Genomic DNA, 25,677 nt, shown 5'->3' with positions numbered 1-25,677 from the left:
GAGGGAATGGTGATTTTGCTGTATCCTTCCCCTGGAGTGGGGTGGGAATGGAGATTTTACAGTATCCTTCCCCTGCCATGCCCATCAAGCCACACCCACAGAACCAGTAGTAAAAAGATTTGGATTTCACCACTGCTTCATATGTCTTGCATATACACACGGGCATAAACTAAATTTGGACTGAGACACCTTAAGACCTCATCTTTGATGAGTTCTCCTTCAAAGGAAACCTCACCTGGTAAGTCTTTTATGCTCAGGGAAGCATAAGGAAGCAATCCCAAATCCCAGTGTCTGAAGGAAAACACCTGGATCCCACCTTTCCTCTAAAATCCTTTCTAAAATCCTGAATTATTTAGCTGTCACCTGGATATATGGAAGACCTGGTGTGAAATAAGGTGAACCAGCCCCTTAACTCAGTTTTTATTCACCTGGAAATGGCTGGATGTTTTCCAGCATGAGAATATAAAGGATTATCCCCTTGAAAGCATTTTTCATCATCACCACTCTCACCTAAAGAACCTTCGGTCAACTAGTAGTTTTAAAAAGTTCCCTGCTAGGTCTGAGAATAATTTGATGATGGCTGTATAAGCTTGATCATCGCTCACTAAGTCATACTCGAGATTTGAAGCGACAGGTTGAGAGAAGATGATTGTCATTGAAACTCCAAAAGTAATTTTGGAGTGGAATCAAAACTCTAAGCTCCAGTTATCGCACTGACTCTACACTCAATGTTGACTCTGCCCTCTTAGGGGACTTAGGGTGGGTTCTAAATTTTTTTACTACCGGTTCTGTGGGCGTGGCTTATTTTGTGGGCATGGCTTGATGGTCATATGACAATTATTTAGGATTTAGCAGAGGTACTGGTCTACCAGGCTTTTAACTGCTTGCAGAGCTGTACTGATCTACCCATTTATTTTTGCAGGCACTGATCTACTCATGTATTTTTGCAGGCACTGATCTACTCATGTGTTTTTGCAGGCACTGGTCTACTCATGTATTTTTGCAGGCACTGGTCTACTCATTTGTTCACTGATCAGCTGTAGGGCGGCCCTTTGAAGCCCCTCGGCAAGAGTTTAAACAGTTTTTTTTCCCTCTAGCCATCAGCTGGGACTCAGGAGGCAGCAATAGATTGGAGGTGGGGCCAAATAAAAGGTAAGAATAACGTGGGGGGGATGGGGGGGCACCGGGGGCGGGGGTGGTGGAAGAACTGGTTCGGTGACGTCATATCGTCACCGCTACCGGCTCAAGAGGACCAGGCCGAACCGGGAGGAACCCGCCACTGGACTGGAGGCTAAAGCATATAAAGAACGGTTGCTGGAATTGGGTATGTCTAGTTTAATGAAAAGAAGGACTATAGATGACATGATAGCAGTGTTCCAATATCTAACAGGTTGCCACAAAGAAGAGAGAGTCAATCTATTTTCCAAAGAACCTGAAGGCAGGGTGAGAAGCAATGGGTGGAAACTAACCAAGGAGAGAAGCAACCTAGAGCTAAGCAGAAATTTCCTGACAGTGAGAACAATTAATCAGTGGAACAACTTGCCTCCAGAAGTTGTGGATGCTCCAACACTGGAGGATTTTAAGAAGACATTGGACAACCAGTATTCTGAAATGATATGGCTACGGCATATTCTGTGGCGAGTTGGTCATGACAAATTGGTCACGGTGAGTTGGCCAAAGTGAGTTGACCCATTCCAAAGCCAAAGGAGGAGGCCAGTCTACTGAACCTTTGGTTAACAGCACGGTGGTGCAGCAGCCACACGTTTGTCAAATTTCACGCCTACAGGGAGTCTTGGGTCCTGGATTTTGGACCCATTCTGTAAGTTAGGCCATTTGAAGTACCATGGTTCCAAAACCATGCACCATTTCACCCGATGGAAATATAGAGACAAAGAGACACAAATGTTTTAGTAGTAGTATTTATATATGTACAATATGTATGTATGTATGCGTAGATGAATTATTACAGTTTTGATCTAGTAGCCTTATCCTCATTACATGTGGTGTTTCTTAGGAATGATTGATTAATTATGTATCATCAAGTCAGTGTCAATTCTTAGCAATCACACAGGTAAATTTTCTCCAGGATGATCTGTCCCTAACTTGGTCCTTAGGTAGCCCCATTGCCACTTATAACCGAATCCGTCCCCCTTGCTGCTGGTTATCCTCTTCTCTTTCCTTCCTCCTTTCCCAGCATTACAGCCTTTTTCAGAGAGCTGGGTCTTCTTATAGGTAAAGGTAAACATCTCCGTGGTCATGTGGCTGGCATGACTAAACGCCAAAGGTGCATGGAATGCTGTTACCTTCCCACCAAAGGTGGTCCCTATTTTTCTACTTGCATTTTTTATGTGCGTTCGAACTGCTAGGTTGGCAGAAGCTGGGACAAGTCACGGGAGCTCACCCCGTTACGCAGCACTAGGGACTCGAACCGCTGAACTGCCGACCTTTAGATCGATAAGCTCAGCGTCTTAGTCTCAGGTCTTCTTATAATGGGTGTGAAATAGATAATGTGAGCCTGATTTGTTTGATGATTTATTTCTTGACTTTCCCTGGTATCTTCAGGAGTCAGCACTGAAGTTCGAAAAACTGTCAATCCTCTTTCTCTCCCGTTTCTTCAAAAGCGAACACACTCACTTCCAAGGACTTTATTTTCTTTGGATCGGTGAATATTCCACATTGTCGTCACTTAAGTCTGGAACACCTTTACTTTTCGGCTTGAAATTTAAGGCTGCATACTGCAATTCAGGTGGTTCTGATCTCCTTGGGGCTGGAACGGTAGACACCTGGGGTACTTTAGCCTTCCTTTCTCCAGCAGGTTTTGGCTTATCGGCTGGGGACAACCTTGGACCCTGAAAGAAAGGAACGATGTTTTGGAAAAGAGGATAAAAAAAAAAACCTTTCCCCCCCCTTGTTCTCACCTTATTTTCTAACTGATTGTTGGACACAAACAACAAAGAAATGGGAGAGAAATTTGCTTAGTAGCTTAGGTCAAGTGCCCAGGAAATCAGGAGATTTAGGCTGTTCCAGTGGTGGGATTCAGCCGGTTCTCTCCGGATCAGGCAAACCGGCGGGAGGCTCTGCCCACCTGCCCAGACATAATGCGCGAGCACTGCACATGCGCAGAAGGCTGTGCACATGTGTACATGTGCACGCGTGCTCAAATTTGTGAACCAGTAGGCAAGGTAAGTGAATTTCTGCCAAGCACCCAGGATTCTATTCACGTGATCACAGGGGTGCTGGGACAAGCCATCATTCAGAGGACCAATTGTAACCATCATTCGTTCAGCAATTCTGTAACTTCAAACAGTCGCTAAACAAATAGCTGTAAACGGAGGATTATCTGTATTCTTATTCTCCCTTCCTGAGAGTGCTTGATGGCGGCATATTTAAGATGACAGTGAAAAAATAATAATAGATGCACTTGACTCATTGACATAAGGCACACAAAAGTGTCAGTGCCTCAGTTTCCTCAAAACTGGGTTAATTTAGGCCATGGGCAACATTTGGGGTCTCAGGGGCATAAACAACATGCCCCAAAGAAGTTAGAACTGAAAAGAAGTCAATTTTTTAAAAAAGAAATATATTTCTTTTTCTTTTAATTAGCTCATTCCAAACCTGAAGGAATTTACTAATTTTTTTTTTTTACATTTTTTAAAATACCAGGAATCTATGTGATTTCAGGAAAGACTAATGGACATAAGCTTGCGGATTTAGTTATTTGGGTTCCCTTTTCAATACATTGTCTTTTTAATGTATCTTTACACAAAGGTTGTTTGGATGGTTTTTTTGGCCAATATAAAGGTTCCTTACAAATGCCATAAACATAATGAACTCTTCTGGCCAGCTACATTTAAGGAAGGATTACAGCTTGACCCAAAAAAAAAACATGCCACACTGGCTTTTGATGAAAGGATTACAACAACAATGTTTTGTTAGCTTTTGAAATTCCCTTACTTAGGATCTTTTAGGACAGCAAGAACTGGTTTTCTATGAACAGAAAAGAAAAACCAGCTACAGAAAGGAAATGTATTTTTGTTAGGTTTGATTTTGACCAGATTCCTTGAACAATCATTTTGCACTCCTAAAAATGGATCCGTAATTTGGAATAGAGTGCCAGAAGATAGTGTTGTGGCCCGCCAGAGGCCAGCAGAGCTGGCAGCAGATCCGGACAGTGAGGAGATTGAGGAGGAACATGAGCCAATTCTGGAGTCTGGGGAAGGCTCAGACAAGGGCTCTGAGTTGGAGGCAGAGAGGGGGCCAAGGCCCACTGGTAGTTCTTTGCTGCCTCCGTAGTCTCAGGAGTCTGACATCAGCGAGGCAGAAGAACAGCGGTAGCCTGTTCCCAGTGTGCGCATGCGCAGAGCTGCCAGAGGACAGGAACAATTAAGAAAACAGGGTCGACTTGGGAGTAAGGCTTGGAGATGATTGGCCCCTCCCATAAGACATAAAAGAGAAGCGAACGGGACATGAGCTTTTGCAGGAAGCAATTAGTTCATCTGGTCGGTAAAAGCTTTGGAAAAGCTCTGTTTGACTCTGTGCCAAGTTTGGCCTTGCCCTGCGTGTGGCAATTAGTTCTCTGGCAGCATTCCAAGGGAGATAAGGTGGGTGTTTCTAAACACTCCCCTGAAAGACTGTTTGAGAAGCCTTTCGGACTGGGAATGACAGTAATTCACAGCCATATGAATTAAAGAGGTTTGCCGGGACTAAGATTGTGCTGTATACTTTCTAAGGAAGCCTAGGTCAGAACAAATAGTGATGAAATCCATCGCTAAGGTTTCATTTCAAGCATCCTGCCTTCCATTGAGGACCTTTTGCAACAACAACAACAACAACAACAACAACAACAACAACAACAACAACAACAAAATTATTACACTCTTAGACCAGAGACCAGAACAAATAAAAGCACTCAGTATCTATACACTTAAAACTTCTAGTATAAAATAATAAATAACAACTAAAATCTATAATAAAATCCAGTGTCAATTATTCACGATCTGACTATACAATAGTTGCAATCCCTAAACTGTGTGGCCTGTTGTCGGTTCAACGCTAAAAGGGAAATGACTAAACAGTGCAAAGGGTTTACCACAATTGTTATGTAACATCAGTATGGTGGAGAAGACGTGTGTTTGCTTCAAATCCCCAGTGCTGCGGCGCAAAATCTAGCCATCTGAGCTGTAGTTATGGGCTGTTCGTCCTTAAGCAGCCACTGAAGCAGTGGTTGGTTGCTCCGGTTCGGTCCGGTTCTTGCGAACCGGTAGTAACGTCGGTGGGAGGCTCTGCCTACCCGGCTGGATGTCATCATGGACAATCTGTGCGTGCGCAGAATGCACATGCGGTCACTGCGAACCGGTAGTGGCAGTAAGTAGAACCCACCCCTGCACTGAAGATAGGTAATGTCGGAATACCCGGGATACCTAGCAGTTATTGGCAGAATATGTTTTTTCCTAATCTCCGTATAAAAGGAACATCTAAGGAGCATGTGACCCACAGTCTCCACCTCTCCTGAGCCACAGGGACAGAGTCTTTCCATGAATGGTATCCTTTTATACTTGCTGTACAGGACGGCCGATGGAAGCGCATGGCACTGCGCGAGGGCAAATGCTTTCCGGTGGTTTGCTGACTCCAACTGACTAAGATGAGGATCTGTGAACTGCACAGGTCAGAAAGAAGGCTGAGAAAATATCTACAGACCCTTCACATCCTGGACATAAATTCCTTCCCTCGGGATGATGCTACAGGGCATTGCGTGCCAAAACAATTAAACACAGGGAGAGTATTTTTTTCCCTAGTGCCATCACTCTGCTGAACATCTAATTCCCACAGTACTGTCTTATGTCTAAGTATTTTTACCCATGTAGTATGGCTGTTTTACTTTTATCCTTCTCAACTGTTCCACTACCTTCTCTTATTGGTATCATTTTTATGATTATTATTACTTTGTTGTATTGCATGTGCACTGAGAGCTTATGCACCAGAGACAAATTCCTTGTGTGTCTATCACACTTGGCCAACCTATTGTATTGTATTGTATTGTATTGTATTGTATTGTATTGTATTGTATTGTATTCTATTCTATTCTATTCTATTCTATTCTATTCTATTCTATTCTATTCTATTCTTCCTCCTTCCTTTCCTTTCCTTGCCTTGCCTTGCCTTGCCTTGCCTTTCCTTGCCTTGCCTTGCCTTCCTTCCTTCCTTCCTTCCTTCCTTCCTTCCTTCCTTCCTTCCTTCCTTCCTTCCTTTCCTTCTCCAGATGAAGAGACAGAGAATAGCAAAGCTACATATGAAGCCTACCATCGGAAAAACGTTGCTGTAGATATGGCTGGAATTCTTGGGTTTCTCCTGAGATTCTCTTCCAGAAGAGATTCCTTCAACATGGCTAGCTTCGAGAATTGCTTTCTTCTGCTTAAAAACCCTGGCAGGAATTCAGTAGGACAACATTAGGTTATTATAGATCCATGGAGTCATAAAATGGATGGGACCTAGGAAATAATTTAATTCAGGGTTCCCCAAAGTGATTGACATTAATCCCAAAGGCTGATGGGAGTTTCCAAGGGATAATCAACACTCCTTAACTAATAGTACTATAGGATTATCCAAGAAGTTATTGCTATATTTTTGTATATTTATTACATAATAATAATAATAATAATAATAATAATAATAATAATAATAATACAATAATAAATGCTTGGGGGCTTATGAGCAATTAGAAACTTCATCAAGGGGTTGATGAACTAAAGAGTTTAAGGACCCCGATCTAGCCCAACCTCTATTACTAGAGTTCCAGGCCCAAAATGGGGCATGGGGGCATTGCGTGCCCCCCTACACCCTATTTTGGGCTTGGATGGCCTCCTGCACTATCCTGGAATCCAAAACAGGGCATGCAGGGGGTCTTCTGGGAGGGGCGGGGTGGGGTGGGGTGGGGCGAGGCCAGCCAGAGGGGGGATTAGCCAGTTCTCTGAACCAGTAAAAAATGTAACAACCGGTTCACTTGAACCGGTGTAAACCATATGCAGACCACATCTGAGAGTAATCCATTGCTACAGCAACAGTTATTCCAGAGTAAGAAGCAGGGGTGAAATGCTCCCGGTTTGGACCGGATCACCCGATCCAGTAGCGATGGAGGCGGGTGGTTCGGAGAACCGGTAGCAAAAATCCCTGCCCCCCCCCCCATGCCCAGCTGAGCCGCGCAATCATCAAAGGCTTTTTTTTATTTTTAAAAGCATTTTTTCTACAACCTCTTTGGCCAAAAAAAAAATGCTTTTAAAAGCAAAACAATTGCCTCTGATGATCGCGCAGCTCAGTTGGGATCATCAGAGGCTTTTAAAAGCATTTTTTCTACAACCTCTTCAGCCTTCCTTTTAAAAGGGAAAAAAGCCTCTGCCGATCAGGCAAGTCAGCTGGGATCGTCAGAGGCTTTAAAAGCATTTTTTTTTTTACAATCTCTTCAGCCGAAGAGGTTGTAGAAAAAATGGTTTTAAAAGTTAAAAAAAAAAAAGTTGGCCACACCCACTCAGTCATATTACCCCCCACCATATTACCCCCACCAAGCCACGCCCACAGAACCAGTAGTAACAAATTTTACATTTCACCACGGGTAAGAAGCCATCAGCTTCTCCATTTTTTCCTCCTAACGCTGATCTCTTAATCCCTACCTTTTTGCTTGTGTCAATTCCGTAATCGGTTTACATCCATCATTTTTCCGTCCCTTTCTCTTATTAATGATGCATTTCCTTCCCACAACAATGCAACACTCCATTTATTTGAAATCGTAATAATATTGGGTTGGGGTCTTATGTCTTTGTACACACTTTATAAATACTAAAGATTCAGATAGTGTCACCATAGAGGGATAGATCATACTTTGGCTCTTCCCAAATGTAACAATGACAGATGGGTAGTTTAGGCTGAACATCTGGAGTCAAGCAGAAAGTTTTCAGCACTATTATAGATACCCTACTCGGGAGTAGCTTAGTGATAGTAATCAAGCAAGCATGATGTGGAGAGAAACTCACCTGATCAGGAATAAGCACAACATGAAGATTCCAGCTCCCAGAAAAATTCCACAGAGCCCAGCAATGAACAAAGCCTTATTAGATTTTCCTGCAACAATAAATAAACCAAGACCTTTGTGGAAAATCAACCCTGGGGAATTAGGAAGTCTGGTTCTTCTGGTAATCATTTGGTAAGAAATTTTAGGACATTAGGAAGTCTAGTTCCTAAGACCGCACAGCTTGGAGACAGAGGAAGGCTCTGTTCCCAAGACTGTGGAGAATCAGAGAGATGACCTTGAAGCAGGGATGGGCTTCAAAAATTTTAGCAAGGGGTTCTCTGCCTGGTTGCTGGGTAGATGTGGCCATGGTGGGCATGGCCTAGTCGGCCTCCTGCACCATGGCAGGGGGGCACTTTTGCCCTCCCTGGGCTCCAGAGGCTTTCCTTGAGCCTCCGGGAGGGTGAAAACTGCCTCCCCAGGCTTCAGAGGCCCTCTGGAGGCCAAAAATGGGCCTACCGGAAGTTCAGGAAGGCTGGAAATGGATCCATTTCTGGCCTTCCCAAACTTCCGGTAGGCCTGTTTTTCACCCTCCCTGAGCCTCTATGCACACCCTGCACTTACCTGCATCCAAAACGGGCCACATGGGGACTCCTGGGAGGGGCGGGGTGGGCGGGGCCAGCCAGAAGTGGGATTTGGGGGTTCTCCAAACTGCACAGAATCTTAGCTAGAGGTTCTTCTGAACCCCTGCGAACCCCCAGCAGCCCACCCCTGCCTTGAAGGAAACAGATAGGAATCATTATAGATAGTCCTTGTTTTACAACCATCCATTAGGGGACCTTTCCAAGTGACGTGGGCACTGAAGAAAGTGACTTAGAAGTGATCCTCACACTTAACAACCATCATGGTTTCCCCACGATCACAGAATCAAAATCTTGGCACTTGGCAACTGGGATGTATTTTAGGACAACTGCAACACCTCAATATCATGTGATCGCCGTATGCGATCTTCCCAGTTGGCTTCTGACAAGCAAAATCAATGAGGGGGGGGAGCCAGTTTTGCTTAACGACTGTGTGATTCACTTAACAACTGCAGGGATTTGCTTAACAACTGTTGCAAAAAAAAAAAAAAAAGGCTGGTCATAAAATTGGGCGTGACCCACTTATGCATAGCAATGGAAATTCTGGTCCCAATTGTTAGTTGTAAATCAAGGGCTACCAGTAACTGAATCTTGCAAGCTTGAAACGACCTCTCTCCTCCTTACATTTACTCTCCCAAAAACCAGGAAGAGTCTTTTCTGAGATTTTTTTATCCTCTTTGCCCTTCCTTAGGAGTCATATTTCATTTATCAGACCATTGTTTAGCAATAACAATAGCATTTAGAGTTATATACCTCTCCATAGTGTTTTATAGCACTCTCTGAGCAATTTATAATATCAGCATTGTCCCCAACAATCTGGGTCCTCGTTTTACCAACCTCAGAAGGATGGAAGGCTCAGTCAACCTCGAGCCTATCAGGATCAAACTCCAGGCTACTGGCAGAGTTATCCTGCAATTTAACCACTGCACCACCAGAGCTCTTATTATCAAGGCCAGGGGTCTGCAACCTTAACCACTCAAAGAGCCATTTGGGAGCCACAAAATCCTTCCCGTGCCTGACTATTTCTTGAGCAGCCACAAAACTAGCATATGTAGTTGAATTAAACATTCTGTTTTCTTCTGAAACTTTTCCTTTCTTGGATTTATCCATGGTTGGCCTACCAGGAGTTGAAAAGCTCAATAAATCACATGCCGGCAGGTGTCGCACATTGGCAGTTGTGACGCCTCTTTTGAGTGACAGGGAGCTGCAGCAGAGGGGTGAAAGAGCCGCAGGTGTCTGATCCCTGGTCTGGGCTGTGGATTTTCCTTCTACTTTTCAAGGTAATTCCCACATATCCTTACACGCACCTGATGGAGTTCCTTACCTATGGAAGATTCTGAAGTTGAGTCTCTCTTGGCATTCAACAGGAATTGCATGCTTTGGATTCCATAAGAATTGCTCCCCATGCAGATAATATTATGAGCTCTATCCAGGCTGCCAGTCCAGTTTAAGGTACTGGTGACCTCATTCATCTTGACTGAAACTTCGACTGTCCAGTTTCCTCTTCTCCTGCTCTCCTCGGTTATCCTCTCCCCATCTACCTCCCACTCGATCTGGGGAAGTGGCTTAGCGTGCAAGGTACAAGTACACAGGAAACCATTGTCATGATAATAACACGTTGTATTTTTCTGGGGGTTTCCGCTGAGCTTTGGGGCATCTGGAAAAGAGCAAAAGAGCCATGTCATTCAAACCTTAAGACTGTTGTGACTTAGGCCCAAGTAGTTATTACCAGACACAATCAGTCTTAAACAAACATATTTTATTAGAACAGCTGAGAATTACTTCATTCTCAGCTTAGTCCAAATTAAGTCCAACACAAATTCTTCGTAAACAGTCCTTCGGCCTTATCACCAACCTTTGTCTTCTTTGGCACCCTGCCAAAGGCTTTTCTTGGCAAAAGTTCAGAAGCAAGAGATGCTGACAAGAAACAAATGTAGCAACGTTGCTTTCCTACAAAGATCCCAAGAGCCGTTGCTGCTCTTTTAAGCCTTCTGGGAGAGGCCAATCATCTCCTGGCCTTACTCCTGAGTCGTCCTTTTTGCTTTAGCTGCTCTTGCCTTCTGGCAGCTCTTTCGCATGCGTGCACTAGGAACAGGCTCCTCCTGTTCCTCTGCCTCTCTGCTATCCGCCTCTGGAGGCTCCGGAGTCCATGCATCGCTCCCAGGTGGCCCTGGCCCCATCTCTGCCTCTGATGCAGAGCCCTCGTCCGGGCCTTCCCCTGACTCCAGGACTGGCCCATTGTCCTCCCCAGCCTCCTCACTGTCCGACTCAGCAGCTCCACAGACTGCTGGCAGACCTCAGCAAAGACTTTGTAGCAGATTTGCAAGACTTTGGCATCTCGGCATGAAAAGGAAAACGGTGACACATTTTTTTCCAAACGTAGGAAAAATGGACTGTCATGGTGACAAAAGTATCACTGATAAGAGTCTCAGTGTTCTATAATAGGCCTTCAACCCTCATCTCGCCTCCCTCGTTAGGAATGTCCTACTTGGCTTGTGGTAGCAAGGAATCTCTCTTCAATTCTCTCTCTCTTCAGCTCAACTGAATCTAGACTGGTTTTCTGCCAAGGATAAGAAATATCCTATAGCTCAAGCAATCTACAGCTTTAATATCTTCCTTCTGGAACTGTGATGGTGAATCTATGGTACGTGTGCCAGAGGTGGCACGCAGAGCCCTTTCTGTGGGCATGCGCACCGTCGCCAGCTGCTCTTCTGGTTTCTGGCACGCATCTCTGTGGGCACGCGTGTTGGCCAGCTGGTCTTCGTGGGCACCGAAGCACCAGAAAACAGCCTGAAAACAGCCTGAAAAATGGCCCAAAACCAGTCATGCATATGCCAGCCAACTGATCTTTGGGTTTTTAATGCTCCAGCGTGCACGAAGACCAGTTTGCCACCAGCACACATGCGCTTGCTGGAAACCTGAAGACACTCGGTGCCAAAAAGGTTCACCATCACTGCTCTAGAAGGAAGTGCCTTCTAGAGGATTATGGTTCACTCACATGTCACATAGAGCCGGAAGGTTCCCTCAACATCGCCAAGCTCATGTTTAGCTTTGCACACATAGACACCCTCATCTTCAACTGTCAGATTGGTCAGTCTCAATTGGTTATCTGGAGGCTTCTGCAAGCGACCATCCCTTTTCGCCCAACTTGTTGTGGCTGGAGGATTGCTATCTGCTTTGCAGAGCAGCTCCAATGAGTCACCTACTTCGGCTGTCCAGTTAGACACACTGGACAGCTCCTTGGAGCAACCTGAAACCAGAGAAAAGCATCCATCATTTCCATGAAAGAGCCTTGGTCAAGCCAGCAGGTGGCATCCTTCAGAAAAGTGAGGAATCCTGCTCGTAGTTGCACCCTAATGTACCTTGAGTGAGTATGGAGCCTCTTCTGTGAGTTTGGGTGGTGTTGAAAACCAGCATCCTTGGGCGATCTGGGGGGGAAAAAAAACAACCATATCAAACTTCATGAGAGAAAAGCTTTTGTGGAGGGTAAGACCTCTGGCCTGCAAGACAGAGCCTCTTAAAGATTGCTTCGGAGTTTATAGTCAGTAGATGACATGTGTGATGAAATGAGGGGTCTCACTTTCTCTTACCAAAAGGTGAAGAGCTGAATTTTCATGGCTTTTCTAAAGAACTCCAGAATGAGGAGTCGGAAGTTCGAAATAAAGGATTCAAACTGTGTGAATTCTGTACTTTTCTGCACAGGGGTCTAGGACAGGGGTCAGCAACCTGTGGCTCTGGAGCCGCATGTGGCTCTTTCATCCCTCTGCTGCGGCTCCCTGTTGCTAGTTGGCTCCACATTTGATAAGGATTTCGGTTAGGACAGGTAGAGGAAAAAGGATGCCGCGCTAGGAGGAGACTCTATGGTGGGGGAACCAACTTCCAGTCAGCAGAGGAAAAAGGACGCCATGCTAGGAGGATACTCTATGATGCGGGAACTGGACTTCCAGTCGGCTCCAGAATTGAACAGGGGCTTCCGGTTAGGACCTTTGTGGTTCTTTGAGTGTTTAAGGTTGCCAACCCCTGGTCTAGGACAATTGGCCATGGCCAACAATTGGTCATGGCGACCTTGTTGCAGACACTTCACCAAGGTGGCAGGATCGCACTGGGTCAGCTGGGATGGGGGGTGGCAGTGAAGTGGCCACGACAATGTGGCCGTGGCCAGTTGTCCCATTCCATCAGCCCAGCACCCCGACAACAAAATACCCATTTCTGAGTTACTGACTATATTTCCTGCATCCTTCATTGTAAACATTTCCTGAATGGGACATCATGTATTCCTTTCATATTGTTATTTGCCTCGTTGTTTGCAGGAGGGAAGTGAGGAAAGAGAATGAAGTAGAATAATTTCTAATTTAAACTTCCTTTTGGCATTCTGAGAATCTAGATTTCTTTTTTTTTTTTTTTAGAAGTAAAAAAGTGGCAACTCATAGAGGAAACAAGCCGATTATCAGATTTTGTGTTCTTACAGCAATTCTACAGATGCAGCTGTACAACCTACAGCATTTCAATACAATTTTTTACTGAGGAAGAAATTCTTATCTGCTTTGTGGGGGGAGGGGGGAAATAATCTTCATTTTCCCCTGAGGCAGCCTTTTCTAATCTTGTATCTTCCCCCAATACTTTGAGTTATAATTTCCATCATCCCCAGCCTTCAAAATAGAAGAGAATAGATTGGTATATAGATATCTCTCCAAAGTAAAGCGGACCAAAAACTGAAAGAAAAGGGTTTGAAGGCAGCAGAGCAGAAAAATGTATTGTGCAAACAGGTCCAGCTTTCCTTGCTCAACTTTTATTTTAGGAAATAAGACACCACGCCCATATTCCTTTCCACAGTTTATACAATCATTGCATCCCCTCAAAAGTGTGTAGCCTGTTCTTTTGTGATAAAAGGGAGATGCAACTGAAATGTTTTTAAGAAAGGAAAAATGTAGTTTGAGCACTGATGCTTATGGCAACTTTCTTAGAATTCCTTATTAAAGGTAAAAGTAAAGGTTCCCCTCACACATATGTGCTAGTCGTTCCCGACTCTAGGGGGAGGTGTTCATCTCCGTTTCAAAGCCAAAGAGCCAGCGCTGTCTGAAGACATCTCCGTGGTCATGTGGCCAGCAGGACTAAACGCCAAAGGCGCATGGAACACTGCTACCTTCCCATCAAAGGTGGCCCTATTTTTTTTTACCTTTAAAAGCGTTTTTTCTACAACCTCTTCAGCCGAAAAAATGCTTTTATGCTCTGGCGATCCCAGCTGAGTTGCCTGATCGTCAGAGGCTTCTAAAAGAATTTTTTTCTGCAACCTCTTAAGGTTGTAGAAAAAAAATGCTTTTAAAAGTAAAAAAAAAAAAAAAAAAGTTGGCCACGCTCACCCAGTCACATTAACCCCCCCCAAGCCACACCCACAAAATAAGCCATGCCAACAGAACCGGTAGTAAAAAAATTTAGAACCCATCCCTGCCGCAGTGCCTCTGCCAGAGAAAATGGAGCTCCATTTTCGCTGGCAAAGGGTTGCAGGAGGCCATCACACCTGGAAATGGAGCTCAGGAGCCTGTTTTCACTGGTAGAGCACTCAGACCATCACAGGTGCCCCCGACACAAGTGACATTGAGCTGGCCATGCCTCCCTGGCCACACACACCCAAGGTCAAACACAACCCTGATGTGACCCTCAATGAAATCGAGTTCGACACCCCGACCTAGATGAGCAGTAGGCATTCACATCCACACACATTTGTGGAGACCTCCATTAGCGGAAGATTCACCTGGGTAAGGATGTATTGACCATGTGCTGCTGCACCACATGAAATGGGAATGTTTGCTGGATGACTGTAAGTCAAGCTAAAGTGGATGAGTGTTTTCAGCTGCATAACCCAACAAGTAGTAAATCTTACACTGGACAATCAGTTCAACCATCTTCTTGATGGTTGATCTGTTCTGATGATTTGCCAGGCACTGGTATTTTCCAGCATCCTCTGGTCCAATTTCACGCAGCTGAAGGTAAGGCGTGGGTTCACCAATTTTCTGGTTGTCCTTCATCCAGGATAGGTTGGGCGCTGGTCTACCATCAGCAGCACACATCAGGTTGACAGTGTTTCCTTCCTTGGCTATCACAGGGTTGAGTTCCTCTTTCCTTTCCTTTCCTGAGCCTGCAAGCATTTAGGAGCATCAGTCAGGGAATGAAAGACAAAAAGGACAAGTACAAAAAATGGAAAGAGGGTCACATAAGTAAGGCAGGATATCAGCAGACCGCCAGAATCTGCAAAGATGAAGTCAAGAAAGCAAAGGCTCAGAATGAATGTAGACTTGCAACAAAAGTCAAAGATAACAAAAAAAAAAAAGTTTCTTCCAACATATAAATAACAAGAAAAAAATCAAGGAAACAGTCAGTCCACTAAAGAGAGAAGATGGCAAGGAAGTAACAGACAGCAGAGAGAAAGCAGAGCTGCTTAACTCATTCTTTGCATCGGTCTTCACGCAAAAAGAAACTATAGCCCAACCTACCAGAAACATAACTGTATGTTATGGAAATAAAAGTTAAAATAAGCAAACAAAATAGTAAGAGAACACCTGTCTGATCTTGATGAATACAAATCACCAGGACCTGATGGATTACATCCCAGGGTTCTAAAGGAACTGGCAGATGTCATCTCAGAACCATTGGACCACATCTTTCAAAAATCCTGGAATAGTGGGGAACTACTAGAGGACTGGAAAAGAGCTGATGTGGTTCCCATCTTCAAAAAAGGAAAAAAAAACAGACCCAGGAAACTACAGACCGATCAGCCTAACATCAATACTCAGGAAGATAGTGGAAAAGATCATAAAAAAACAGATCTGCCAACACCTAGAAATGAGTAAAGTAATAACTAGCAGTCAGCACGGGTTTGTTAAAAACAGATCATGCCAAACCAATCTTATTTCATTCTTCAGCATAGTGACTAAATTAGTAGACCAGCGAAATACTGTGGACATAATATACTTAGACTTAAGCAAGGCATTCGACAAAGTAGACCACAACCTACTTCTTCATAAGCTAGAAAAAAGTGGGATAGATAGCTTCACCACCAGATGGATTCTCAACTGGATGACAAATCATACTCAACAAGTAGTCCTTAATGGGTCTAAGTCTACATGGAGAGAAATAAGCAGTTGGGATGCTACAAGATTGCATCTTAGGCCTAGTACTCTTACCTACACTTAGGTAAGAAAAACCAAAAGCACACATATAAACTGGGGGAAACCAGGCTTAATGGCAGTAACTGTGAGAGGGATCTTGAAGTCTTAGTGGACAACTAGCTAAATATGAGCCAGCAGTGTGCAACGGCAGCTAAAAAAACTAATGCAATCCTAAATTGCATTAACAGAGGGATACAATCAAGATCAAGTGAGGTACTAATACCACTCTATAAAGCCCTAGTAAGACCACACCTAGAGTACTGCATCCAGTTTTGGTCGCCACACTATAAAAAAGATGTTGAGACTCTAGAAAAAGTGCAGAAGAGAGCAACCAGGATGATTAGGGGACTGGAGACTAAAACATATGAAGAAGGGTTCTAGGAACTGGGCATGGCTAGTCTAGTGAAGAGAAGGACCAGAGGAGATATGATAGCTGTCTTCCAAAATTTGAGGAGCTGCCACAGAGAGGAGGGGGTCAAGCTGTTTTCCAAAACAGGTGAAGGCCAGACAAGGAATAATGGAATAATGGATAATTTCAGAAAACCAAGATAATTGAATATTTGGTTGTTTGGTTTCATTCATGAAATATATACCATATTTTTCGGACTATAAGATGCACCTACCTTTTTTGGTGAGGAAAAGAAGAAAAAGAAATCTCCCTCTGCCTCTGCCTCTGAGCAATTTTGCCTCCTTGCAGCAAACAGCAAACAGCCTGCTTTACTTTCATTTTCATTTTCACATAGCTTGATTAGCACAAGGGGAAAAAAATCTGCCCCAGCAATTTTCTTCCTTGCAGCAAGCAGTAGAGGCTTGCGCAAAACAGCTGAGAGTCAGGAGGCCGATCCAATCAATTTGTGCTAATTAGGCTGTGCTGAAGCTGAAAGGAGCTGTTTTTTCTTGCTGATTGCTGCAAGGAGGTAAACTGCTGGGAGGCAGAGGCCAAAGGGTGGGGGCCAGTGGGTGGGTGGGGCTACATTCGGTGTATAAGACACCTAAATTTTCACCCCCTTTTAGGGGGGGAAAGGTGCATCTTATACTCCAAAAAATACGGTAATGCAAATGACCTCGACCTTGTAAAATGGGGGGAAGAGATGCTGCTTATGGAAGGATCAGATAAAAGGGGAGAAGGTTTGGAGCTTGCAAGAACATTTGGGAACAGAGCAGAGAATCAGCCCTCTGTACTGTGCCTGAAGGGCTCTGCAAAAACTTCCATGGTTTGAAATCTCACCGGAGTATCCTGCGCCTCCAATGTTCACTGTGATAGTGACTTTCTGGGGTGGTTCTGAAACACAAGAAAAGGAAAAGTGAATGTTCCAAGACGGTATATAGGGTCAGCAAGCTCATAGAAGACAGGGTCAGCTGTCGCAACTTGGCCACTTAGAAAAGAAAGACCCTCGACTCCATCCGTAGTGAAAGTACATTTTACTAAAGCCAAGCTGTTACAACGTAGCAAAGCCGAATCTGATTTTTCATGCCCGAAGCATCTGGTTAACTCTTCCCTTTTCCCCACCTTCCCCCTTAGTTATCTCCCCATCAGGGGTGAAATCCAGCAGGTTCTGACCAGGGATGGGTTCTAAAAATTTTTACTACCAGTTCTGTGGGCGTGGCTTATTTTGTGGGCATGGCTTGATGGTCATATGACAACAATTCTTTAGGATTTAGCAGAGGTACTGGACTACCAGGCTTTTAACTGCTTGCAGAGACGTACTGGTCTACCCATTTGTTTTTGGAGCACACTGCCTTTTACCGCTGATCAGCTGTAGGGCGGTCCTTTGAAGTGCCGCGGCAAGAGTTTCAACAGTTTTTGCCGCTCTGCCACCACAGAGAGCATCGGAAACTGCTTTCAGGCAGCTTGGCCTCAATTGCCAATCTACCACCACCGAGCGATTTACAAGGAGCAGATCGGTTCTAGCCGTTCGGTTGGGAGGCTTCTTGGCTTCTCAATTTAAAGCTAAGGTGCCTTGTTTTTTTTTTTCTCTTCTTTGTCAAGTGAGCCCTGAATTTTTCCTTCTAGCCGATCAGCTGGGACTCGGGAAACAGCAAATAGATTGGGAGCGGGGTCAGGCAGAGGTTGTATTTACCAGTTCTCCAAACTACTCAAAATTTCCACTACCGGTTCGCAAGAACCGGGGAGAACCAGTAGCAACCCACCACTGGGCTGTAACCCAGAATATCTGAAAGGCACCAGGTAACATATCTCTCTTTTTAAAGCACAAGTCTCCAACCCTGGCAACTTTAAGACCTGTGGATTTCAACTCCCAGAATTCCCCAGCCAGCTGGCTGGGGAATTCTGGGAGTTGAAGTCCACAGATTTTAAATTTGCCAGGATTAGAGACCTCTGCTTTAAAAGCATGAGAAGAGACCACAACAACAGATTGTGATTCGGTTCTTAATGTTGGCAGAATATAACCTAATTTATTTCCTCTGCTGAATCAACATCCGGGGTGTAATGTAAAATTTGTTACTACTGGTTCTGTGGGCGTGGCTTGGTGGTGGTGGGGTAATGTGACTGGGTGGGTGTGGCCAACTTTTTTAAAAAAACTTTTCAAAGCATTTTTTCTAATGCTTTGAAAAGCCTCTGACAATCAGGCAACTCAGCTGGGATCGTCAGAGACTTTTCAAAGCATTTTTTTTACCACCTTTTTTACCACCTTCGGCCAAGAGGTTGCAGAAAAAAATGCTTTGAAAAGCCTCTGATGATCCCAGCTGAGCCGCGCGATCATCAGAGGCTTTTTTTAAAAAAAAACTTTTAAAAGCATTTTTTCGTTGGAAGAGGTTGTAGAAAAAATGCTTTTAAAAGTTTTTTTTTAAAAAAAGCCTCTGATGATCATGCGACTCAGCTGAGCATGGAGGAGGGCAGGGATTTTTGCTACTGGTTCTCCGAACCACCCGCCACCATTGCTACCGGATCAGGTGATCCGGTCCGAACTGGGAGCATTTCACTCCTGGTCAATATTGGAAGATGGAAGGAGAGGGAGCAGTTGTTTGCTCATCGTTGTAGTTGCAGGCCTCCAAAAGAGTGGAGGAGGGGAAGAAAGAAAGTCCAAAAAAAAAAAGGCAAAATGGCGGGCACCGGAGGTGACCGAAGGCTCATCTTTTTGATAATATGTAATTGCACTTTAAAACAAGATGAGGCTTCAGTCACATAGTCACAGAGGCTACCTTGGTTTTTTCACCCAACACATAGATACCTCCGAATAGCTGTTCTCCTTTTCTGATCTCTTCACAATATAAAAGAGACCAAAACAGCAAAACGAATAACTCATCCAACAACAGAAAACTACTTACCTATCACATGAACATAAGGTAAAGTATGCTCCATTTCTGGGAGAAAAGAATATTTTAATTGTCTGCTTCCCTCAATTCTCAAGTAGTATCGCCCTTCGTCTTCTATGCGAGCATCCGTGATGACAAGTGAGCAATCTCCTTGATCTGGAACTCCTAATAAATAGAAGCGATCCTTGGCTGAATGTTGGACTGTCTGATATTGGTAGTTGGTAACTACAGGCTTGCAGACTTCATAATGCAAATAACAGGGGGAAGAATATGGCGGATACTTAAACCAATAAGCAAATATCTTTTCATTTCTCGACAGGTCTCCCTGGTTATAAGTGAACCGGCATGGAATATGAAGAGCGAGACCACGCTGTACGGAGAAAGAAGAGTCCACGGTGATACTATACCTCCACGCTTTTTGAGTTCTGATTCCTGATCCAAGAAAAACAAAACAAAATTGGTTACAGACAAAACCTAAATGAAAACACTGGAAAATCCCCTAAGGTTTCTTGCAGGACCAGCTCATAAAACGGAGAACACAACAAATTGTCAACTCGTCCAAAAGATGAGACCATCTGCACACCCTCTCCACCATAACAAGAGATTGAAAGAAAAGATGTTGTTCAGCAGTTTAGGGTTCTCTATATTGTGGCATTATCTGGCTATATTGGTGAACAACAACAACTGTTGAGAAGCCACGGTGTAGTTTTGGTGTTTGGAAATGGTATGTAACAAAAAGGCAGCAATTCTCTATTATTAATCCAGGTTTAGGGTTTGCCGTGTTATGTCCAATACAGCCAAAGTATCCAAGACAATAATAGCAATAGCTCTTAGACTTATATACCATTTCACAGAGCTTTACAGCCTTTTCTAAGCGGTTTACAGAGTCCGCATATTGCCCACAACTATCTGGGTCCTCATTTTACCAACCTCGGAAAAGATGGAAGGCTGAGTCAAACTTCAGCCAGTTAGAATCGAACTCCTGATTGTGGGCCAGGGTCAGTCTGCAACACTGCATTCTAACCACTGCGCCACCATTGCAGTATAAATAATAGATGTAACTCTACAATGAAATGATTCTCTGTGGTTTAAGAAAATGCAAGGAAAAAAATCATAATTGGACACTTATAACTCATAACTTATAATTCACTCATAAAAAGTGAATTTTGCCAAATGGTTAAACCATCTCAGTTGGAAAGGACAGAGTGAATCAAGAGATGTGTAAAGACTGCAGCCAAAATGTAACCAACCTCCAGTTGTTGGAAACTTATCTAAGAATTTTCTGGATCTCTCACTACCTTTATTTATAAACCATCTTCTGATCTCCCTGTCTGGGAATAACCAATACAATGTTCTATATCAGGGGTGTCAAATGCATCCAGCCCATGGGGTGCTTAGATCTGGCCTGCGGGGCTACCCAATCTCCATTTTTCACTGGCAGAGGGTTGCAGGAGGCTGTTGCAGCCGAAAACGAAGCTCAGGAGCCTGTTTTTCACTGGCAGAGGGTTGCAGGAGGCCGTCGCAGCCGAAAACGAAGCTCAGGAGCCCATTTTTCGCTGGCAGAGGGTTGCAGGAGGCCGTCGCAGCTGAAAACGGAGCTCAGGAGCTCGTTTTTCACTGGCAGAGGGTTGCAGGAGGCCATTGCAGCTGAAAACGGAGCTCAGGAGCTCGTTTTTCGCTGGCAGAGGGTTGCAGGAGGCTGTTGCAGCCGAAAACGAAGCTCAGGAGTCCATTTTTCGCTGGCAGAGGGTTGCAGGAGGCCGTCGCAGCTGAAAACGGAGCTTGGGTGCTTGTTTTCACTGGCAGAGCGCTCAGGCCACCACAGGCGTCTCGACACAAGTGATGTCGAGCTGGCCACACACACATCCACCCCCCATCCCAAGGTCAAACACAACCCTGATGCGGCCCTCAATGAAATCGAGTTTGACACCCCTGTTCTATATCTATGCCTTGGTTACACAGTTGAGGTTCTGTCTACAGTATTGCTAGTTTCTCATTCTACCTTATAGCCCTAGTATTCTCTGGAGGTATCTCATCCGAGTCCTAACCAAAGCTGATCGTTCTTAGCTTCTCAAAACAAACAAGTTGCTCCTGATCAACTTAGGCATTTGTAAATAAACCAAATTTCATAGAAACATCACAACTCTCCAGTGCAACAGTGGAGACCACTGCTCCAAAGGAAACTGAAATCAGAGTAGAACAACCTTCTGTCCGCCAGGAGCCTGGATAGCTCAACAGACAGAAGCACTGTAATTTAACACCAGCTGTCTGCAATTAAAGTAAGATCGAATCTCGCCAGGCTCAAGGTTGACTCAGTCTTTCATCCTTTCTAAGGTAGGTAAATTGAGGACCCAGTTTGTGGGGGCAATAAGCTGATTTTGTATAAATATACAAAAGTATGAAGGCTATTGCTTAATGCACTGTAAGCCGCCCTGAGTCTCCGGAGAAGGGTGGCATATAAATCAAATAAATAAATTTAAAAAAAGATATGTTGAACCCTATCCCTCCCAATGTCAACTGGACAATAATATTTAATTCCATATTTTTTTTTCTTCTTTTACTACATTGCACTTACCTTTGCAGAGAATGGCCAAGATTGCTGCCAAAGAAAGAAACAGTTTATTTCTCTTACAAGGAAGAAGCCTTATCTGATCAGTGCTCTCATTTTCTGGCATCTTGTTTTATCTTGATATTTCTTTGGAAGAAGGAGCTCTGTAGCAGGAAGAGAAGCAGTGTGAGCTGGTGTACTTACAAGAAGCAAAAAAAAAAAAATGTTTGCAACCTGTCACAGAGATCCCTTTGAAGCATAAGTGGATCCAACGTGTTGGGGTGGAAGGTAGAACTTGTTTCAATTATCTTAAGCAAGACCATCTCCTTACCAGAATGGATTAGCCATGCAAAGTTAACAGGATTCCCCTGAAATATTTTGGCAGTAAGATTGGATGAGTTAAGGCGGGGGGTGGGGGGGTGAGGGTCAAACTCGATTTTATTGAGGGCCACATCAGGCTTGTGTTTGAGCTTGGGGGGGGCAGGGGGGGAGGCCAGGGTGGTCGAGGCCAGTTTGATGTTACTCATATCAGGTGCCTGAGCGTTCTGTCAGCGAAAACGGACTCCCGAGCTCTGTTTTCAGCCGCGACAGCCTCCTGCTGCCCTCTGCCAGTGAAAACAGAGCTCTCTCTCACACACACACATACATTCACACATGAGTTCCGTTTTCACTGGCAGAGGGCAACAGGAGGCCATTGCGGCTGAAAACGGAGCCTGGGAGGGATGCACACGGCCCTCCCGAGCTCCATTTTTTCTGGCAGAAGCACTGTGGGCCAGTCCTTTGCTGTTTCTAGGGTGGCCCCATGGACCAGATCTAAGCACCCCACAGGCCGGATCGGGTCCCCGGGCCTCGACTTTGACACCTCTGAGTTAAAGAGTGACTCTCTGTTTGATTCCCATCTGAGCAATCCCAAGAGTTACAATTATTAACCTTGATCGTGATTATTTGTCATAATTCCGACATTTTTGTCTTTTGACAACATCCAAGCTTGTTCCGCATGATATTTTTGGCATGCCTGGATACAAGTCTCTGGTCTAGAGAAGAAGTGATATGTTCTTTTCTCTTTTTTTTTCCAACTTAAGAAAAGATCTTACTGTAATTTAGTCAGTTAGGAAAGGGGAAAGTATCTCATGGGAACCGAAATTACTATTAATTACTTTGAAATGTTAGTTTTTAGGGTCAGGGGGGAAAAAAATTCTGAGGAAAAGTAAAATAGACAGTGCACTTTCAGTTTGGTTTCCCACTTCCTCTTAGCCAGTTTCTTACATTCTTCAAAACAATTCCCCCAAAGAGGAAGCATAAAATTGGCTTGAGTCAGTTGGTTTGCTTCAACAAAACAAACTCTCAAGTTATTTTCTAAATTAGTTATATAGTGCTGCACTGAAACTATCTCCGGCTGTTTTTTCAACGATCTCTTCCAATTTGATGAAAGAACTACTTTTCCATGTTTTCGATGTTCTGTGTTTGCTCAAAGGAGTACGTTTGGGTGAACGTCTACTAGGTAAGGTGCACCATCTTCCACTGATATCGATGTGTGGGGTGGTTGGAAGGTATGTGAGTATCCTGTTTGTCATTGCACAGTCTTTTTCCCAGGGAACGTGAGATGGTACACTTCACTTAACAACCGTGTTACTAACTGAACAACTGCAGTTATTCACTTCACAACTGTGGCAAGAAAAATCATAAAATGGGCCAAAGCTCACTTAGTAACTGTCACGCTTAACAACAGATATTTTGGGCTCAATTTGTGGTCGTACATCAAGGACATGATAGCAGTGTTCCAATATTTGAAAGGCTGCCACAGAGAGGAAGGGGTCAAGCTATTTTCCAAGGACCCGAAGGCCAGATAAGGAATAATGGATGGAAACTGGTCAAGGAGAGATTCAACCTGGAAACAAGGAGAAATTTTCTGACAGTGAGAACAATCAACCCATGGAACAGAAGTTGCCTTCGGAAGTTGTCGAAGCTTCATCACTGGAAGCTTTCGAGAAGAGATTGGACTACCATCTGTCAAAAATGGTGTAGGGTCTCCTGCTTGGGTAGGGGGTTGGATTAGATGATGTATAAGGTCCCTTCCAACTCTGTTAATCTGTATCTGTATCTGAGATTCACATTCTTAGTAGCTGATTTTCCTGTGTAGTAAGTTAGGAGAACTTACTTGTTCCTACAGTAGCCATGAGGAATAGATTAAGAACCTGGGAAATGTTGATTATTAAAAAAGGAAAACAATCCAATTGCTGTGATTTCCATAACTTCATCCTATCCTCTTCCGATAGCCTCCTGGTAAGGAAACTCTGAAAGAATCTTTCTTTGAAGGCCAGGCAGCCTTCAAGAACTTCAGATCTGATGTCTCTTGACCTTCTCGCTAAATCTAAGACAGAGATGTAGGATCTGAAGCTTCATGACGATCTACTGTGCGTCAGAGAATTCCCAAAAGTTGTTAGAGAAGAACAGAATCTATGAACTTCCGATAAGTAATTATAGAAAAACTAGGAAGCCATTAAGAAAGAATTCTAGAATGGCTGGGTATCAAAAGCAAATCTTACCGGTATATCTAGTGGGGGTATAGTAATCATATTTCTGTGTCTCTTTCTCCAGCTTGAGCTACGTAGTAGTAGCTTGGACAGATTCCCTTTTGGGTGTAAGGCTAGTTACTCTCTGTCCTTCATGTTAGCAATGGATTGTGTTGATGGTTGGCTGCTTTCCTCTTAATGTAGGAGAACTAACTTTGACATGTCCTAAAGGAAGAAGAAATTCTTCCCATGGATTTCTTGTGCCCTTATCGCAATTACAAGATGAGAGAGACTTGTGTGAATGTTGTTCCATTTTGTAGCTAGACTTCAGCTTCCTGGCACTTTGGTTCAGTCCCCAAGGAAGAAGTTAACAAAGGAATTTCTCCATGGACCATTTTCAGATTAGGAAGCCAAAATAAGACAGAAAACATCCGGAGTAAAGACACAGATAATAGAATGCAGCAACATTTGCATGCTCTTTAGCCTTGCAACAGTAAACACCAGAAAAATAACTCATTTGGGGGGGACGGGGACATGGAAAGCATCCTTAGAACAATGTAGAAGAATCAAAGACTCCTTGCATGGTGAAGGAAAACATTAGAGGAATGAGAAGACAATTGCCACAGCCATGTTCTTTTTATGCATGACCCTGTGATTCAGCAATCCTGACTTCTAGTTCAAAGTGGAGTTAACATCCAAATTTAGTTCTGGTTTACGAAAGAAAGCATCTAAAACCCAGTTTTGAGAGACAGTTTGGTGTAGTGGTTTAAGGCATCAGGCCAGAAACTGTCAGTTCTAGACCTGTCTTAACCAAAAAGGCAAGTGACTTTCTCTTCGTTCTGGGAAAAAGGAAAGGACAAACCACTTCTAAAAAATCTTGTCAAGAAAACTACAGGGACTAGCGCAAGCAGTCACCAGGAGACAACAATACTCAAAAGCTTCCATATGTGTGCACACATGCACACACAAACCCAATTTTTGATCTAACACGAGTGTCGGGATTTATGTTCTGAATTAATTTGAGTCAGGAGTTATCCAGAGGATCAGCATTCAAATGAAAATAATACACCATGACGTTCCCTCAGAAAAGTTACTTAAATTCGCCACAAGACTATACCTTGGTTTCTCGCTCCAGATTTCGTCCCTTCTCCGGTGAGATCTTTTTCTCCGTTATATTATGGCTAAATAATCTACTTTCTCTTCCCACCACGACCGGTGCGTTCTGATTCTTCTGTGAGACAAAGACCGTAGAGCTGAACTGTAGGGAGACGTTTTCTGAAATTAAGAGATAGTGGTGTGTAGAAAAAGCAGAAGTATGTGAAAATTACGTGTGCAAGGGAGGGGTATGATATTTTCTCCAGTTACAACATGCCTTCAGAGGTCATTTGGGAGCAAAAAGGTGGAACAGAATTCCACTTGCCTCTTTTATGCTGGTTTGTTTGTTTGTCTGTTTGTTTGTTTGTTTGTTTCCTGCCTTTATTCTTTTTATAAATAACTCAGGCTGGTGATCACCCACAATATTCCTTCCTCCTCC

The 25,677-nt window shown here is 43.9% G+C and overlaps 1 protein-coding gene across 1 annotated transcript; it reads right to left on the bottom strand.

The window, feature by feature from the left end:
- Window positions 1–1,905: 1,905 nt before the first annotated feature.
- Window positions 1,906–25,436, bottom strand: LOC117675878 (sialic acid-binding Ig-like lectin 5). Its single transcript, XM_034434927.3, has 11 exons — window positions 25,261–25,436; window positions 21,658–21,794; window positions 19,095–19,514; window positions 17,035–17,088; window positions 14,522–14,776; window positions 12,003–12,068; window positions 11,639–11,890; window positions 9,965–10,297; window positions 8,025–8,112; window positions 6,301–6,421; window positions 1,906–2,849 (listed from the first exon to the last, which is right to left on the bottom strand). The coding sequence occupies exons 2-11, from the start codon at window positions 21,755–21,757 to the stop codon at window positions 2,646–2,648; spliced, it is 1,893 nt and encodes a 630-aa protein (XP_034290818.2). The 5' UTR covers window positions 21,758–21,794; window positions 25,261–25,436; the 3' UTR covers window positions 1,906–2,645.
- Between the last annotated feature and the right edge of the window lie 241 nt (window positions 25,437–25,677).

The sequence above is a fragment of the Pantherophis guttatus genome, chromosome 10 (genome assembly GCF_059756535.1).
Source record: "Pantherophis guttatus breed Tessera chromosome 10, ASM5975653v1, whole genome shotgun sequence".
In the NCBI taxonomy this organism is placed as follows: Eukaryota; Metazoa; Chordata; class Lepidosauria; order Squamata; family Colubridae; genus Pantherophis; species Pantherophis guttatus.
The sequence above is the reverse complement of the archived record's forward strand: the minus strand, read 5'-3'. Positions and strand labels throughout refer to the sequence as shown.